The sequence below is a fragment of the Netta rufina genome (genome assembly GCF_964035555.1).
Source record: "Netta rufina genome assembly, chromosome: 25".
Taxonomy (NCBI): domain Eukaryota; kingdom Metazoa; phylum Chordata; class Aves; order Anseriformes; family Anatidae; genus Netta; species Netta rufina.
Window position 1 is genome coordinate 7,388,760 of NC_140149.1, and position 16,790 is coordinate 7,405,549.

The following is a 16,790-nucleotide window of genomic DNA, read 5'->3' on the forward strand; positions in this document are numbered from 1 at the left end:
AGGACTGGCGTATGGTTACAGGAGTAAACAACCTGTAGCAAGACAGATGCATCTGAGTTTCTAACGCATGTTCAGAATTAGGGCTCAGTATTTTTAGAAACTGTTCTGTCTCTCCCACACCATCCATTTACCTGTGCTGTCCCAGAGACAGTAAGTGGATGGTAAACTGAAGGTACACATCATAGCATGTCATCAGAGCTATTCTGACCTGGGGATTTTCTGGAGGTCTGTACCATTCACCTGAACTTGCAACACGAGATTGAGAATGAGAAAAAGCAAAGAGAGAGAGAAAAGAAAATCCTGCCTCCAAAGTGAATGGCATATGATAGCACACCTTTGTTGCAAAGGTTTGAACCAGTACACGATGAACATGATGGTACCTCAAACCTCTGATTTTCTCCTCCTCTACTAAGAAACTACCAGAATATGTAACATCATTCCTTAATATCCATCACTGCATTAAAGAGGACATGTGAGAGTCTCAAAAATGCTTAGCAGTTTTGCCACTGAGATCTCATTAGTTTAATTGGGCTGGACAGACAGGACTCTCTGTAAACAGGCTCTCCTACAGACTTCTGCTTGATTTAGTCTTATTTCGGTTCTAATATTCTTCTCTGTCAAAGCTCTGTTCCCTGGCTGGATTCCAAATTCTAGTGCTAGAAGTGCTGGAGCATTTAACTCCTCCCATCACACTCCTAGACTGAGACAAGACCACGAATATCCTTACCATAGAAAAACAGGTCCGCCAATCATACTGTAGTCAAAGCCCAAGCACACAGCTTTCAAAGGCAATGGGAATTTCTCCCTAAACTTTGCAGAGATTGACACAAACCTTTGAATCCAGAAGACATGAAGATTTATCTGGTGGGGGGAAATTAAAGCTAAAAATCTTTGGCAACCCTGATAAAAAAAGTTACACATTACTGACATGGTGAAGAGCTGACACCATGGAGAGAATATAAAAAGCTCATTTAGGAGGCTGTAGTGCAGAATGGTAGCTACGTGGATGGCTGACAGTGGTTACCTCTAAGACCTGACATGTCTTTCAGATGCTACCTTCATGAGTGAGTCAGAACCCCTCATATTCACAAGGTAGCTCTGCCCTGAAGGATCCTTTCGCTAGAAGATTATTAATGGGCAGTAATTCCTTATTCCAACTTTGGTCTAAGTTTTCTTCAGCTCTAAACTATGCCTCCTAGTCAACTTACTACACAACCACTATGCAATATTCAGAGTAATAAAGCCCATCCTCATCTTGTCTGGTAAAGGGGAATTCTGTCCAGTAAAAAACCCAGCACCTTTTTCAAAAGAAAAAAACTGCTAATTATTTTTGCCTTGTAAGAACAAAATGATGTGATCCACAGAACAGGTGAACACAAAGGCAGTGAGGCTTTTGTGCTTCTAGTACATGCAGAGTTAGCATACAGAAGGGCAAGAATGAATTAACAGGTTCATTTTGGTCCACTGCATCTTGGAGAGAATACCCCACGCCTCTTCAACTGCCATACTCCCAGATGATATCATTATCATGATGACAGCATGGGCAACGCTGGAATCAGGGTACTCATTCCCACCTCTCAGCTTGGAAACAGAAGACAGAAACCCCATTCACAAGTCTCCTGCGACTGCACGTCCCTTGGCAAACTCCTCTGAAAAGGGGCCAGGGCCTAGTGCTTTGTAAATGATTTCAGCTTGGACCAATACAAGCAAGAATTAAAAAGCATGTTGTCAGCTGAGACAGCTCTTTGCACAAAAGGACACCTATTGCATTACTTCTGCTGTGGAGCTGGCCCTTCAGTAGACAGTCTGTACAGGACTACAAGTGTTCTCTCTATGGAGGCAGGGAATCACCATGATTTCCACGTGCATCTGGCTGTTACCATCATGCAGTGTATATCAGCAAAGGCAGGAAGGTAAGAGCAGCACTGATCCCTGCCAGTGAGACCATGTTTTGGGGAGTGGTGATACCTTCTCTTCATTGCTGATATTCCGGGTTGAGGTTCTCCAAGTGATGGAAGGGATTGGGTCCCCAGATGCCTCACAGGTCAGCGTGATCTGATCCTCCAGCTCCATAGCTGTTTTATTCTCCACATATGTGATTTTGGGTTTTGCTGAAAAGAAGGAAAAACAACACTCATTCAGTGGCTGCTCAGAATAAAGCTTGACTGTAAACAGCAATGTCTGAAACAAGTAACATGGGGGAAAAACGCTTTTAAACTGGCAAAAGTTTACTGCCATATGGAGAAGGACAAAGAGTGATGTGTGAGTGAGGCCCAGGATGGCAATGTCTCCTTGCAAAACTAGAAGACCTTTTCTATCTCAGCTTACAGCTTTTTTGGATTTGGATTCAGCCTTCTGGGCCTGGAAGATATTTCAAGAAGCCTATGAACCTCACACCATCCCCATGCACAGGACTTTATTTATTTTTATCTATGAAGAAGCAGAATGGAGTGGGCTTATGTTTCAGACACAAGCTCAGAAATTGTTTTGCCTATCATGATGGAACAGAGGTGCACAGCAATGCTAGGGAAAGAAGCAGTGTTGGATAAGCCACATCAGGCAGTATTTGGGACTAGAAGGCTACTTCCAGCTTCTACTAGTAAGCTACCAATAGGCAATGGGCTTGGAAAGGGAGGATAAGACCATGCTTACCAAAGACTTTGAGATGAATGGTAGCATCCTGCTCGCCAGCCTTGTTCTCAGCGATGCAGATGTACTCTGCTTCATCACTCTTATCCACCTTCTTGATGATTAGCTCGGACCCATCATAGTTAAAACTGTATTTCTCTTCGTCATCCTCTGGCTCTATTGGCTCTCCATCCCTGCAGAGCACAAAGCACACTGGCTGTGTTGGGGAGAAGCAGTCAAAAGCTATTTGTTTGAGGTTTTATGTTAATGAGAACTGTATTATTACACTGAAACACACATCATAGTCTACATAGAAGAGCTATATACACCACTGAGTTTATAAACACCACCTTAGTGAAAACATCCACGATCACACAGAATCAGCAAACTGTATTCAGTATCTTACTTTGTCCACGTCATGGTTGGCTCAGGAAAGCCGTCAGCATCACACGCTAAGGTGACAGACTGGCTGAGGTTGGCAGTGGCGTTCATAGTGCTCTGCCTGGCACGCACAGAAGGAGGTACTGGAAGAGAAGGAAATCATGCTGAAGTTAGCAAGGGGAGGCAGAAGATGTGAGCAAGAAAAAGCCCTGGAAGGCTCACTGTAAATTTCTACAATACAGACAGATGCCACGAGTGACATAAACCCTTGAACTGTCACTTGCATGTTTCTACCAGCAGGTTTGATGCGTGAGCTCTCCAATCAGCTTAGGGAAGGAAAAGCAGGGATGGAGAGATGCACGGAAACTTGGTACCATGGACAAAAACACTTGTGAGTCTCAAACAGATCAATACCTCACTCAGTCATTAAGCTTAAGCTTTCTCTTGATATGACGATATCCTGTAAGCAGCTGGTAAACACTCATGGATGTTTTTACTTGACACAGCAGAGAAAGATTAGTAAGCTGTTGGTAACTCCTGAGTGTGAACCTAAGGTAACATTTCCATCAGCAGCTTGGAGTGCAGGTACTAGAGGCCTTTACCACTTACTAGTCATAACTCTGTGCTACTCACCATTTACAATGACCTGAATATCTTTGAAGTTGATCTCCCCACGAGCCAATATCCGGCCCTCACAGCGGTACGTCCCTTCATCTGTTTTCTTAATTCCCCGGATCTGCAGGTAGTTGTTGGACAGGACTATAAATCGAACTAGAAGAGAAAAAAGCAAAGTTCATCCAAGGATCCTCAGGAAAGCTCAGCGCAGTTAACAGGTTCTTCACCTCTCCTTGCCCTTTCTGAGTTGGAGATGAGGCTTAATGTAATGAAACTTCCCTTCACATCATATTAAAATGGAGATACTGCAGTAATCAGATCTGACATTGTCAAAAAAGAAAACCAGACAGGGATAGCAGACAAATCGCTCTGGTGCTTTATATTCTAGCATGCACGCAGCTATGAGAAGATAAATACACAAACACATTTACATTTCAGTAGTATCAGAGAGGAAACAAATTTCAAACTTGACCCTCTTGCCCAAGGATGGCCGAATTCAAGTCTTACTACAGTTCCCTTGTGCCTGCAACAAGATGTCAGAAACAGTCGAGGCACTAATGCTCGGCTGGAGGTTGGGCTCTGGAATCCTCCCTGCCAGTGAGATGCCACTCTGGGCAAGACAGTCTGTAGCATCTTGAACTAAAAGGAAAAGCTCTCACTAGGAGCATTTAGCCATTTTTCCTCAGGACTACTACTGTAAAGCGTCACAACACGCAGCTTTTCTGTCTGATGACATTTTCTGTTAATCTGAAAAATGCTTCCAGCATTCCCTAGCCTAAGCCAGTGTCAAAGCCTGATGACCGTCGATCTCTGTGGGAACATTACAGTCCTGCCTCTGCCAAATCACAGCACCTTGAAAAGCCATATTCACATCCTAAAACCTAGTGTTACATGCAAATGAATTCTTTCTCCCTTGTGACTGCAACCATTTTGTTTTCCAGAAATCATCTTGAGCCCTGATGGGACATGGAGATTTGACCCCTAAACAGACAAGCACCAATACACCTTGCGCCTTACCATCTTTTTTTAGGATAACATCCCTTCCTTTGTGTTTCCAAATGATGGTAGGAGGCAGCGAGCTGACCACATCACACACAATCACAGCATCATCCCCTTCCTTGAATTCCTGAGGAGTGGGAGCGTTCTTGAACATCAGCTTTTCTGAAAGCAATGGAAGGAGAAAGTCACTGCAGCTTTTTCAACACACCTCAAGCTGTGGTTTCAGCTCAAGCTTGGGGGGAAAAAAAGGAAAAAGAAAAAGAAAACCGGAAGGGCATATTTTCTAGAAATCTACTTGCCCCAGAGGGAAGGATACGCAGGATAACCTGACCCAATACACTGCACTGCGACCCAGGAACTCCGTTTTCCAGCCCTGCATCCCATGCTTATCAGAGGGCCAAATCAACGCCCTGCTTAGCTCACAGATTTGCCCACAAGGTGAAAAGAAAATGTCAGCTTAGAAGCCGCTGCCCAGCTCCCCAGCAGGAAGTGGAGGAGCTGCTATCTTGGCTCTGTTGGACAACATGCCAATAGCTAATTATAAGCCTTCTAAACGTGTGAAGCACTTTACTAACATTAGTCTTATCTCACAGCATGTTTGTCATCCACAGAAGCTGCTCTGTCTGCTTGTTCCTCCTGGACATTTATGCTGCACCAGAATCTTTTCCTTCTGCTCTCTTGTCTTTCGGAGTAATTTAAGCAGCAGACAAGCTGTTAAACACTTGACAAGCAAAGGTCTCCATATCCATTTTCCCCTCAAAACCAAGGAGAAGAATCTTCTTAACACTCTCCTTTCTCCCCTTTAGCAATAGCCTTTTTTAGGAAGGTAAGGTGTTTCCCCCTCCCCAATCACACCTCACACATGTGCAAAACAGACCAGAAAATAGCCTCAGAATTGCTCTCTTACGGAAAATTTTGACATTGACTGTGGCCTCGGAGTCTCCCTCCTCCACGCTGCTGACAACACATTTATAGATGCCAGCATCATCAATGTTGGCATTGTAGATGGTGAGGGTGGAGGAGAAGTCGTCATTTCGCACCACCGAGATGCGCTGTTGGTTGGGCGTCAGCTTCTCACCATTAGGAGAAAACCAGGAAATGTCTTTGTATTTGGCTTCCCCTGCCACTAGGGACAATAACAGAAAAAAAGCAAATTGGAATGAGTTCCCAGCAAATATACAGGGCATTAAAGACAACCAGGAGCACTATGTGGAAGACTGAACCAAGGGAAGGGCTTATTGTACCTGAGAAGCAAGCAAAGAAAATTATCTTACACCGCTGTGAATGGTCAGCTGCTGTCCTGCAAAAATGGTATTAGTTGTTTGCTTGTTTTTCATATAATTAAAGGGGAACAATTTCATTTCAGCTCAGAATGGCCTTCCATGCATCCTGGGGTCCCCTGTCCTGGCCCCTCCACCACATATGCAGTTTGAGGGGAAAAATAAATACAACTTCCTGCTTCAGCTCCACCATGTTATCAATAAATGCTTGTATTTGCTGGCTGGGCTACTTTGTGTACCAAAATGGTGACACTGCTGTAGCCACAGCTCTGGCATTGATCAGCTTAAACCTCCTGCCGCATTGAATGCAAATAAATATTGCTACTAACGGGTTCCAGGCTGCGTCTCTCCTGCAGCTCCCACCTCTGCATTCTTGTGCTGCTTTGTTCTTTGGGACAAGCTCCTACTACTGGGGAGGCTTTAACTGATCCCCAAGTTTTCTGCATGCAAGTGTCATCAAAACAGCACTTAGAGAACACTCCCAGTTTCAAAACTGCAACATTAACAAATTAGAGCATCCCTGGATCAGACAACATTGTTACTTGTCCCAGCTGGTATGCTCCTAAGGAGGTGTGGGCTTCTGACAGCATTCTGCACCCGGAGCTCACAACATCACCCATCTGATCTATGCCAAGCTCCATGATGTGACGATTGGTGTGCCAGTGTACCAATTCCTCCCACTAGAAACCAGACTAGCTGCTTTGAAGAGGACACGTAGATACTAATTCAGGTAACACCATAAAATTGTAGAACCCACTCTGGGAGACATGGAACATGTCAGCACTGCATCTCACGGTGCAGGAGAACAGCCCGGGGCAGTCAGGAAGCTAAACAAAAACTGGGTTTTGTCAGAAAGAAGATGAAAAACAAAACTACAGATTTTCAGCAGCATTAAAATCCTTAGTTGCAGAGGTGACGATTCTGAAGTGACCCAGCACTCCTACTAGTGCTCTTAGCAATTCGTTAGAATAAAAATTTGGGAAGAAGAGGTACCCAACAAAACCAAGCTTAATTCTAATTTCAAAAGATCAAATGGCTGCGGAAAGATGCAAGATGCCATCATTGTGGCTATTGCTCAAGCTTAGAGACAACATTTCAGTTGCTGCTTCTTTTGTTTTTCCATTTTTAAAGCTGTTTGCTGGAGCTGCTTTCTGTTACCAGCTCTCAAGGGAGAGTGCATTTATTGTTCCTGGTAAACAGCATGTCTTGCCTCTGCTACTCAGTCTCATAAAAATATAAGGGCATATAAGAAAGCAAGAGCAAACAATCTTGCAGCTAGACCCAACAACAGAGCTTTACCTGACTTAATACCTTGATCAACCTTCCCAGCAAACCCAGATGCAGACACCCGACACCATAAGCCATCACTCACCTTGACATAAGAAGAATTTGGATTCTCCAACGCTGATCTCCCCCTGGCTTGGAACAATATCCACTTGTAGTGATGCTGGAAAAGAAAGGAGCATGCAGGATAGGGTTAGACAATCTGAGTTGTCTACAGCAGAAAAGCTTGGCCAGGCTTCTGACCCTTGTGCCAGCTCTACATATCCAATGAAGGAGCATAGGGTGGATGGTGCTTGGCTTCATCATCATTGCTCTTTATCAGTATTTGTCTGAGCTTACAGCGCCAGGGGTCCCCAAGAATCCAAGAGAACTTGCTAACATTCAGTCACTTCCAGTCCATCATAAAAATGCACAGAATAACACAGAGTGATTGACCTTCAAATCAGCACCACACTGTAAAACCAGGCTGTGGGAATGGGGTGCACACCAGAACATCAAGTGGCTTTTTGGGGCACCTCTGAGTGGTAGCTGGAACTAGCTCCACGACCTATTCAGGCAGCACTGCATACAGGTTATCTTCACTTTGGAGATGGCTTCCTGCTCTGTAAGATACTCGTGCCAGTCCCAGTCACCAACCACCACAGATGGGAGCCTGTGGTTCCTTGGCAGTATCTTCCAGTCTAAGCCCACGCAGCCAGTGAATCCAGGATGCCCACAGCAGCCAGAGCATACCTGGGAGAGGAAGGCAACCTTCTCCAGGCCATATTGATGAGGACTGCTGGTAGTTTGTGATTTCTGCCTTCATGGTAGTGACTGAGACTTGCTTCCAAGTTCATCCAGGCAAATTTCACCCAGGTCCCTAGCACTGAAAAGCACCAGCAGTATACTTGGGTGTATTCTGCTGTCTTCTCACAGAATATCATCGATCCTTTGGCTTTTATGTTAGAAGTGGGCTTTTGTTTATTTGTTTTAAATAAGAGATGGAAGGTGTTTTCACAGCAGAGACACAGGAGGTGTTCTGTTGACCCCTGTGGGTGAAGTATCCATTACACGCCTGTCTGGAACCGAGGGAGCCTGGAGTCGGTGAAAGATGATGCACCTCCTGAGATCCCTGCAGCTCAACGCAGACCAATCTCAAAAGAATCATTTAAAATAATCTAAGTTAGATAACAATCCAGACAAAATATTTGAGGATACTGTTGCTGAAAGAAATCAAAATTATTCCTAGACCTTTTAGGTCTCCCTTTGGACATCTTTATTTAATTCACATGTCTTGTCTGTGGGTACTCTCTCTCTTTCCTGTTTTCAATGAAGTACACATTGCCCTTTTAGCTCTTGCATTCAGCCTGTTTTATTTCTGGGTAATCTAATTCCTCTCAACTATACTACTTCAATATAATTCACTCCCAGACAGAACTGCAAATACAAAGAACCAAATATAATAAAAGGCTAAAGGTTTATTAGATTCACTGCAACAAGAACTAAATAGCCTCCTTCTGTAGGCTTATTTTTTTGTTCTTGTTGTTCTATAAATCCTTTTGACATCTGAATATTACATCTGGAATCACGTTCTCAGGTGCTCTTCCTAGGAAGATCTCTGCCATGTGGAATAACTGCAAAGGTACTGCAAAGATCTTAGCATCACATCCAGACAACTGAATTCCTCCAGAGCAGATTTCTGCTTTGCACTGCTAAAAAGACCATCTAGAAAGACTTACTCTGCTGCACTATTATAGATTTGGGCTTGACCTTCTGCACTACTATGGCACTACTACTAGATTTGAGCAAAGGCATCATTACAAACTCAACGAATGGCTTGGGACAGCAGCTGCAGCAGTGCGCAGCGATGCAGACACTCAGAATGACGTTACAAAAGTTTTCAGTTCAAACACTGTAGCAGCCAGAGGCATGAGCAGAAGACAGACACGTTTTAATAAATACAAACCCCCGTTGGGACCTCTTCCCAGTGTTTTCAGATTATGAACCAGTAGTAACATTCCTTATAGGACTTGGGAAATAATTTGGCCCACAAACTGTGGGCTTTAGACAGCACGTATACAGCCTTATGCAGAATTAAGGACCTCTGTCTGCTACCATTAAAAAAAGGACACAAGTAATAAGATTTTCTGATAAGGTGTCTGAACTCAGGGCTCTGCCACACAGTAGGAGAAGGGATGGGTTTAGAAGGTGGCTGTGTGACAGATGACGCTCTGCAGGCTCCTATCCCAGTGGCACTTAGCTCACGTGGCCGTGGTTCTGGGTCACACTGCTGGGACAACCCGGGTGCTTCTATTCTAAGATGCTCTCCCTGCTTTCATCTCTCCTCTAGCATACACTGACTTCCCTCAAAGGACAAGCTGTGTAAAAAGAAAAAAAGAACAAGAAAAAAAAACACGCAGAAAAGGCCCCCCCTCAAATGCTTATTGTAAGGAAGTGCTGACACACTTGAATCCATGCCCTTTACACTTGATTTACCTTACCCCAGAAAAACTGAGTAACACCAGTGTCATTCAACAAACTGCCGCTGTCAGAAGCACTGATTTATCTTCTCAAATTGTCAGTGTCTTGTTGAATGTTGCCATTAAACAGTGACAATGTGACTACAAAATCAGTGGCAGACAGTGCTGTAGTAGTAAGCTGGCTGGAGACATGGTGTAGAAGAGCTGTAGCACTCGTCCGGCCTGGTTCTGTGCTACTTGTCCTTGTTCTGGCACACTTCAGCCTTACAAATAACCCCATAACATCCAGAGCCTGCAATTTCCTACCTACCTTTCTCTTCTCAGCCACCACCAGCTGCTCTAAACTGCTGCAAAACGCGACCAAAGGAAACCCATCAGCTTCCTGCCCTTCCCTGTTTCATTACCAAGCCAGACACCTGGACCAGTGGCCACTACCACGTACCTCATTGCCCAGGTGTATTTTTGTGCCAGACATCCAGACTGCCCCTGTGTTTCAGTGACACCCTGCAGCACAGTAAGGGAACTAAACCCGTCTGTTATTCTGGTCTTTTCTCTCGTCTGCAGATACAGAACTAGACACCAGGGCTCGAGTTCCCTGGAACTTCAGAAGACAAAACTAACAAATGCCAACATTACTCACAACATTGTAGTTCCTAATACAGCTCTTGGCCCACTGTCTGCTGCTCTTTTGCACGAGCTTTAAGGAAACCACTAATGCATTGGTGTTAGCAAAGCTCCTACTCCTATTTGCCAAATACCTACCCAGGTTCTGCTGCAGAATCATTTCTGTAAGCAACTAACATGCTAAAGAAATCTGATAGACGAGCATTGCTGGCACTAGGAATCCAGGTCTCTTTACCTTCTGACTAGTGCAGTCCCAGCTTCGAGGAGTTGAGGTGTTCAAGTGCTTTCCCACCTGTCGCACTGGAATAAGCGATTTAACTTCTTGCAGAACTGGAGCTTTAAACTCTCAGAGAACACAACTCAAAAGAGATGTTGTGGCTACTGTGCTTGGCAAAGGTAGCTATGCTCTGCAGTAACACACAGCAATGTCGGTATTCCTGCACTGACTAAACAAAACACACCACAGACACTTCTGAAAAGACCTTCATCGCTGTCAATGGGTTTCGGTTTCCCAAACGTCAGCACCCGTTCTTGTAAGATGTCAGCACTGAACAGAAGCAGGTTCCGCGTGCACACACACACGGCCCTGTCGGCACAAGGACATTCTGAGAACCTCCCCTCATGACTCAAATGAAGTGCCAGCTTGCAGCTTTGGTGATGGGAACAGCAAGGACGAGGCAGAGACAAGCACCATAAATCCATCTGTGCTGCCAAGGAACAGCTATGACATTGGGACACCTCTCAAGGGAAGAGCTTTCTGTTGCGGCGGGCTCTGGTGCTGGCCTCACCACCTCGTCCTGCACCCCTGCCTTGGAGCCCCGGCTGAAGCCAGTAATGTAAAGCTTAGGTTTTCAGTAGGATTGTGGATACCTAGTAAAATCAGTGACAGCCAGGATGGGGTTCGTTACATCCCAGCCAAACTAATCAGACCCCTTGATTTCAAATACAGTAAGATATTTTGGGTTTTTATCACTTTTTTTGAATGGTGAAGCATACATCTGGCCTTCTTGCTTGCACTGGGTGGAGCATGCTTTTTTGTTGAAGCAGTTTTGCAAAATCAACTTTGTTGATTAAGGAAGTGATTAAGGAAGGGGACGGCTGCGTGTCCAGAAGCTTTCAGTCAAGGAAACTGAAAACCAGATCTGGAAATGAGGTATTATCTGAGAAGCAACGTTCCCCTGAATTATTCATGTCAAGCTCATCCATACTCTTCATTTTACTCCAGGGAGAATTCAAACCTAATTGTTCTACTGATAACGGCAGGCCGAAACAATTTGCTGACATCATAACCTGGATGAACGGGTTCATCATAACAATGAACCATGTCTTAAATGACACAAACAATTGTTCCCTACCTGCTACTTTACTGCTTAGTACATGATCAGGCTCACGAATCCAGCACTGACATGGATTGTAATCACTAATTATTATTTTTACTTTGCAGTTAAGAGAAACAGAGACTATTTTTTTCTCCACTCTTCATTTAATAGACACTGTAAGCCCATTTGTATTCTGCTTCCAACTTCAAGCAATAAAGGCCTTTTTAGCAACACATAAAAACTGCATTAAAAGGCCTCTTCATAATCACACAATAACACTTTTTATAGGTCTGCCCTCCCCCACATCTTTTATCTGGTTACAAAGTTCCCTAGCCCCCCAGAAACGCTGAATAACTCCGCTTTGATTCGAAAAACTCCGTTAATGCAGCTTCGTGTTCGTCTGGAGTTAAATATAATTAGCTTTGCATTTCAACAAAAGAAATGAGCTCAAATTAAGATGTGATTTCGGTAAGAGGCAGGGAGGACATCCTCCCGCTGGGCTAAGACTAAGGCTCGCACAGCAGGCTGTACCTGTGAAGCAAATAACGTGCCACGTGGAGCAGAGGTGAGCCTGCTAATTGCTGGGTCGTGGTTCTGCATGGCTCAACCCACAAGGACTCAGAGCAGCAGAGTAGAGGAGTGCAGAGATCTGTGGTCCCAGCCCCAGGCCAGAAGCACACCTTAACGCATACCTTAATGCACACACTGCCCTCAGAGACCCCATGAGTGTCCCAGGACCCTGAGTAACTCCTGGGATGGATGCAAGGCCCTCCGCTTCCAGAGGCAGGAGGCACCAGTGCTAACCTGGGACCTGGCTAAGCCAGCATGAGCAGACCTTTTCTCCCTTCTCTGCCCATTTGTTTGCGTGTCCTCCAGGCACGGCTCCGGGTTGAAGACCAAAGAAGATGTTGCCACGCTGCTTTACCCACCTGTTGCCTTTGCTACACAAGAATTTGTCAATCCGTTTGGGAAGAACCAACTGGGTGTTCATTCTTCTACGGGTACTGTAGACAACTAATCTTTGGAACAAATGCTGGCAGATTCTCCATGGATTTTCTGCCTTTCCTCTAATTACCCTACATCAACAGCTGCCACATAAATCACCTTCAGGGTGGTGGAAAAAATGAGGGAAGGGATCAGCGTCCCTCTCCGTATGAACTCTTAACTTTCTCTCAGTATAATAATATTACAAACTGAAACTTTTACTGACCCACGCTTCTTTTTAACCTCATCTGAAACGTCTCTTATTAACGCTCCAAGTCTCAGTGATGGTGCAGAGACACACTCCCACTCATCCAAAAGCTCACCCTAAATAAGGTCGGATTTTCAGTCTCTCAACCACTGAGAAAAATACTGTGCAAGCTGAAAAATAAATAAATACATAAATAAAAATAAATCTTGAACAATAAAACTCTACTTGTGCCTACAGCCAGCTCAGCTCACATTTTCTAGCTCCCGCCAACAGATTTATGACCTATGCATGCGTGTCGCTTCCTCAAGCTCTTCTGTGCTGTTCCTGTCACTGAGTATTACTGAAGCGACCCTCTGCAAGTGCAGGCTCTCTACAGACAGCAGTTAGCATGCTATGAATTCACAGTATGAACAAGCTTCAACTAATACCAAAATGGCAAACATATCAGTGAAGAAAAAACTAAGTAGCCTTCGGAGAATCCTTGTGAGGTTGGTACCTCACTACCCTGTCTGCGACAGCCTACAGTCTTAAAAAACAAAGAGAAAAACAAGGCAGGGTTGTTCCCCTAAGCATACAGGTAATATACTCAGGAACAAATTCAGATTATTCCAACTCCTGGGCTACCGCACTCCAGCTCCTCTTCTGTTCAGCATGTTTACAGGAGCCCTGGTACACCAGCAGCTCCTCGTCTACATCCTGCTTTTATTCTGCCAGATGAAGAGTTGTTGGGATCGACTGGATCTAAGCAGCTTTCAGCACCTTCCAGTTTGATGGAACCATTTGCAAAAAGCTCGGGATGCTCATCTGCCTTGCTGCAGTGGTTCTAATAATAGCCTGGTAAGCGAACTGACTGAGCACTTTGTGTTCAGAAGAAAAGAGCTGCTGTGGCCTCAGCAAGCACAATGCCCCAAGCAGGTAGAGAAAAGGAGATAAAGAAAGCTGCACTCATCTGTTTATACCAACACAGCAGGCAGGACTGCAAAGAACAAGCCTGGAACTGTGCAGCTGTGACACAAACAGCAGTGCCATTTGCAGGAACCCACCAGTGCTGCTCTCTCACAGGAGGTCAGACGTTTCTTCAGGTCCTCCAGTCCCTAGCGGGCTTCGCTAAGCAGGTGAGTTGACTGCTCTCACTGCTTTGAAGAAAATAACTTCATGTAGAAAGAATACCAAAATATTTCCCACAACACTGTCCTTACTGTCTCTTAGGTTTTCCAAACACAGTCTTAAAACAAAACAAAACAAATTATTCTTTTGAGAAGGAACTATGGGCAAAGAAAATGAAGTGCAGAGCAATAAATAACAGCCAGCCCAAGATTATTCCCAGCTTTCTGATTTCACTGATCCAGCTCCGCATCCACCCTGTAACAGAAGTGCTCACAAAAGCCTGACTGGAACAGCACCTGCAGGGAGTCTTGGTTTATGGCCTCAGCACAGAAGAACAAAGCGAATTTAGGGGCCTGGGGCCAGACTGCACTACCTTCTGTCAGCAGGCTTGTGGAGTCTGAATTATGCACCTCGCTTCTGTTGATATAAGGCAGCTCTAAATACGGGCAGCCAGAACCAGCTGGGGAGGGACTCGGCATCCATGTGTAGGCTCTGGCTTTTCAAAGAGCTCACCCTGCCTGCTGACACCATCTTTGACACCTGGAAACAAATGGGTTTTATGGAAATTGCTGGAAAGAAATGCAGGCTGAAAGTTGAAGTCTGGAAGCCAACCAGCTCACAGCACCAACTTCCAGTTGCATCCCCGTTGCTTTTCCTTTGCATTACGTTTCTCTGCAACACGCAAGTGAAACTACGAGAAAATGTGTTAGTGTTTGCCAAATGAGAAGCAGGAAGGTTTGAGTGAGTTTTAGTGGCAGAACCCTAGGTTCACTTAAAGACTGTACCTTTAATTTGGCTCTTTTCTAGCTACATTTCCTCCATTGAACTGTGAAGTGCATCCAGAATTCTAGAAATAAACAAAATTGACTAGAAAATAAAGTAGTATGTACCCAGCCTAATGTATACAGCTTTGTGAGTAAGGGCAGAATTTGTAAAGCTTGCGAGTTTGGCAGATGATGGTGAAAGCATTCAAGATTTAAGATACAACAAAGGCTTCGCAAGACAAAGCCGTGCCTGCTGTACAGTGCCGTGTTATTAAAAATGCACTGGCTGCTCAGGAATAGGAGGAGGGCAGCCGGGATTGATCTCAGCTGGTCTGCTGATCCAATTCCTTCTTCCCCAGTCACCATGGTAACTGCTCAGTAATTCTGACACGAATTGGAGGAGGGGACTGTCGATACCTTTGGGGAATAGCAAAACAAAGATTCACAGGGGAAGCGAACAGCAGCTTACCACTGCGCCGTGACAAAATGCAAAGAGAAGGACGTGGCCACAGCAACACCCAGAAATGGAAGAAAACAAAGCCACCAGGATCTTCTCTTGACTTTCCTCCAGCCTCCGCAGGATAATACTGCACCTGAAGTAGGTCCGCGGTGATTTGATAGGAGCAAAATCCCCCTTCCAAAATGCCTTTTGGCTGCTGGCAGTGGGAGAAAACTCACTCACTTGTTGCTTTAAGAAACCCGTCTGCTTTCCCAAGGCAAAAACGTCTTAATATGCCTCCTAACACAGTGTAACCCATCCAAGCAAAAACCTAGCTGCCTGTGGGGCTGGGCACAGGCCCCTGATGCACCCCAGGAGGGACAAAGCCCGAGCTGAAAGCCTCACGCAGCAGCCCAGCCCATCTGCCACCCTGCAAGCAGCCCCATTAGTTCAACTGCACCCTGCCAAAGGACGATGTGCTGCCGAAGCAGCTGCTACCAGCGAGCCAGGCAGCCAGTGTAGCCACGAAAACACTGCCAGGGAATTCAGGAAGATTGCTTCAAAGCTTAATTTAGGTCAAAATTGTTTTGATTCTGGACAAAGTGATATACTTAAGATGATACAGGCAACGTGGGGCAGAGAAAAGGAACAATGCAGATACTGCCCATTCCTTGTCCAGGCTGGGACCCGATCCTTCATAAGTAAAGTGATGTTTTCAAATATTGCCCAGGAGTGCTTTTAATTTCTGATACAAGATACACAAAAACTGGTATCGTTAATACCTTCTCCTGCAAAGGCAAAATAAAGCTTCTCAAACATATCAGTACCTTTATGAGGGATGGTTTTATGCCTCTTCTGTTGATGTTCCTGATAAAAACGTTTTATTGCTAAATAGCCCTATTTGCCACAGTAAATATTTTCATTTACCAAAGTAAGCCAGGATGTTTTATGGATCCATTAAATCATCGAATGGACAAAAGTAATTGTAAAGTAAGGAAGTTACAATCTTCTGCTGAACGGAAGCAGGATGGATGAGTGCCATTGCGTTATGGGTATGTTAAGGAAGAAAATGAAAACAGGATTCTCATTAAAAAAAAAAAAAAAAAAAAAAAAAAAGCGCTCAGGATTCTCATCTTCCTGCAGCTAGTTTGTCTTAGCAGCTCTGCTGAGCACCACGTACACATTCATTACTCATCAGGAAGCTGCAGTCCTCTCCGGAGCAGAATTACTGCTTTGCTTCCAATGCAGAAGGAGCAAACGACCCTGGAAGAACCCCTGGGCTGGCAGTGTCATTCTGAAAAAGAAACAGTCCCCGTGATGTGCATCCACTTCCACTACAGCCTACTCCAAGTTCACCTTCCTCCAACTGTAGTAGCATTAGAGCATGAGATACGATTTTCAAGTCTTAAAAAAAACTCTTTTACCACCTTTTTTAAATGGCAATCTAGTTTTGAAGCACATTTTTAGCAACGATTAACACCGGACTAGCTGAGCTGCGAAGTTTGAAATTAAGTCTTGTCTTAATTGCACAGAAATGATTAATTTCACCGTGACTTTCCTGTCACTGCAGTCATCCAATTGACTCGAGGAAGCTGCATTCTAGGTCTGGCTCATTCTTTCTGTGGACGGGCAGCAGCTCCCACTCTGTGTAGCAATTCCTCTGTTTGCCTGACCTATCACAGGTTGGTGCTGGAATTCC

General features: G+C 44.7%; 1 protein-coding gene across 4 annotated transcripts in view; it reads right to left on the reverse strand.

Moving 5' to 3' along the window:
* NCAM1 (neural cell adhesion molecule 1) overlaps window positions 1–16,790 on the reverse strand; it is a gene marked incomplete at both ends in the record, with an annotated part of 103,068 nt that overhangs the window by 42,282 nt on the left and 43,996 nt on the right. For 3 of the 4 annotated variants that reach the window (XM_084301397.1, XM_084301396.1, XM_084301398.1), the window contains 7 exons: window positions 1,969–2,111; window positions 2,653–2,822; window positions 3,035–3,152; window positions 3,643–3,780; window positions 4,642–4,785; window positions 5,531–5,749; window positions 7,276–7,350. In XM_084301397.1, the coding sequence (XP_084157523.1) occupies window positions 1,969–2,111; window positions 2,653–2,822; window positions 3,035–3,152; window positions 3,643–3,780; window positions 4,642–4,785; window positions 5,531–5,749; window positions 7,276–7,350 (1,007 nt within the window). Of the gene's footprint in view, window positions 1–1,968; window positions 2,112–2,652; window positions 2,823–3,034; window positions 3,153–3,642; window positions 3,781–4,641; window positions 4,786–5,530; window positions 5,750–7,275; window positions 7,351–16,790 lie in introns of those variants that run through there. The other variant, XM_084301399.1, reaches the window with a different exon arrangement.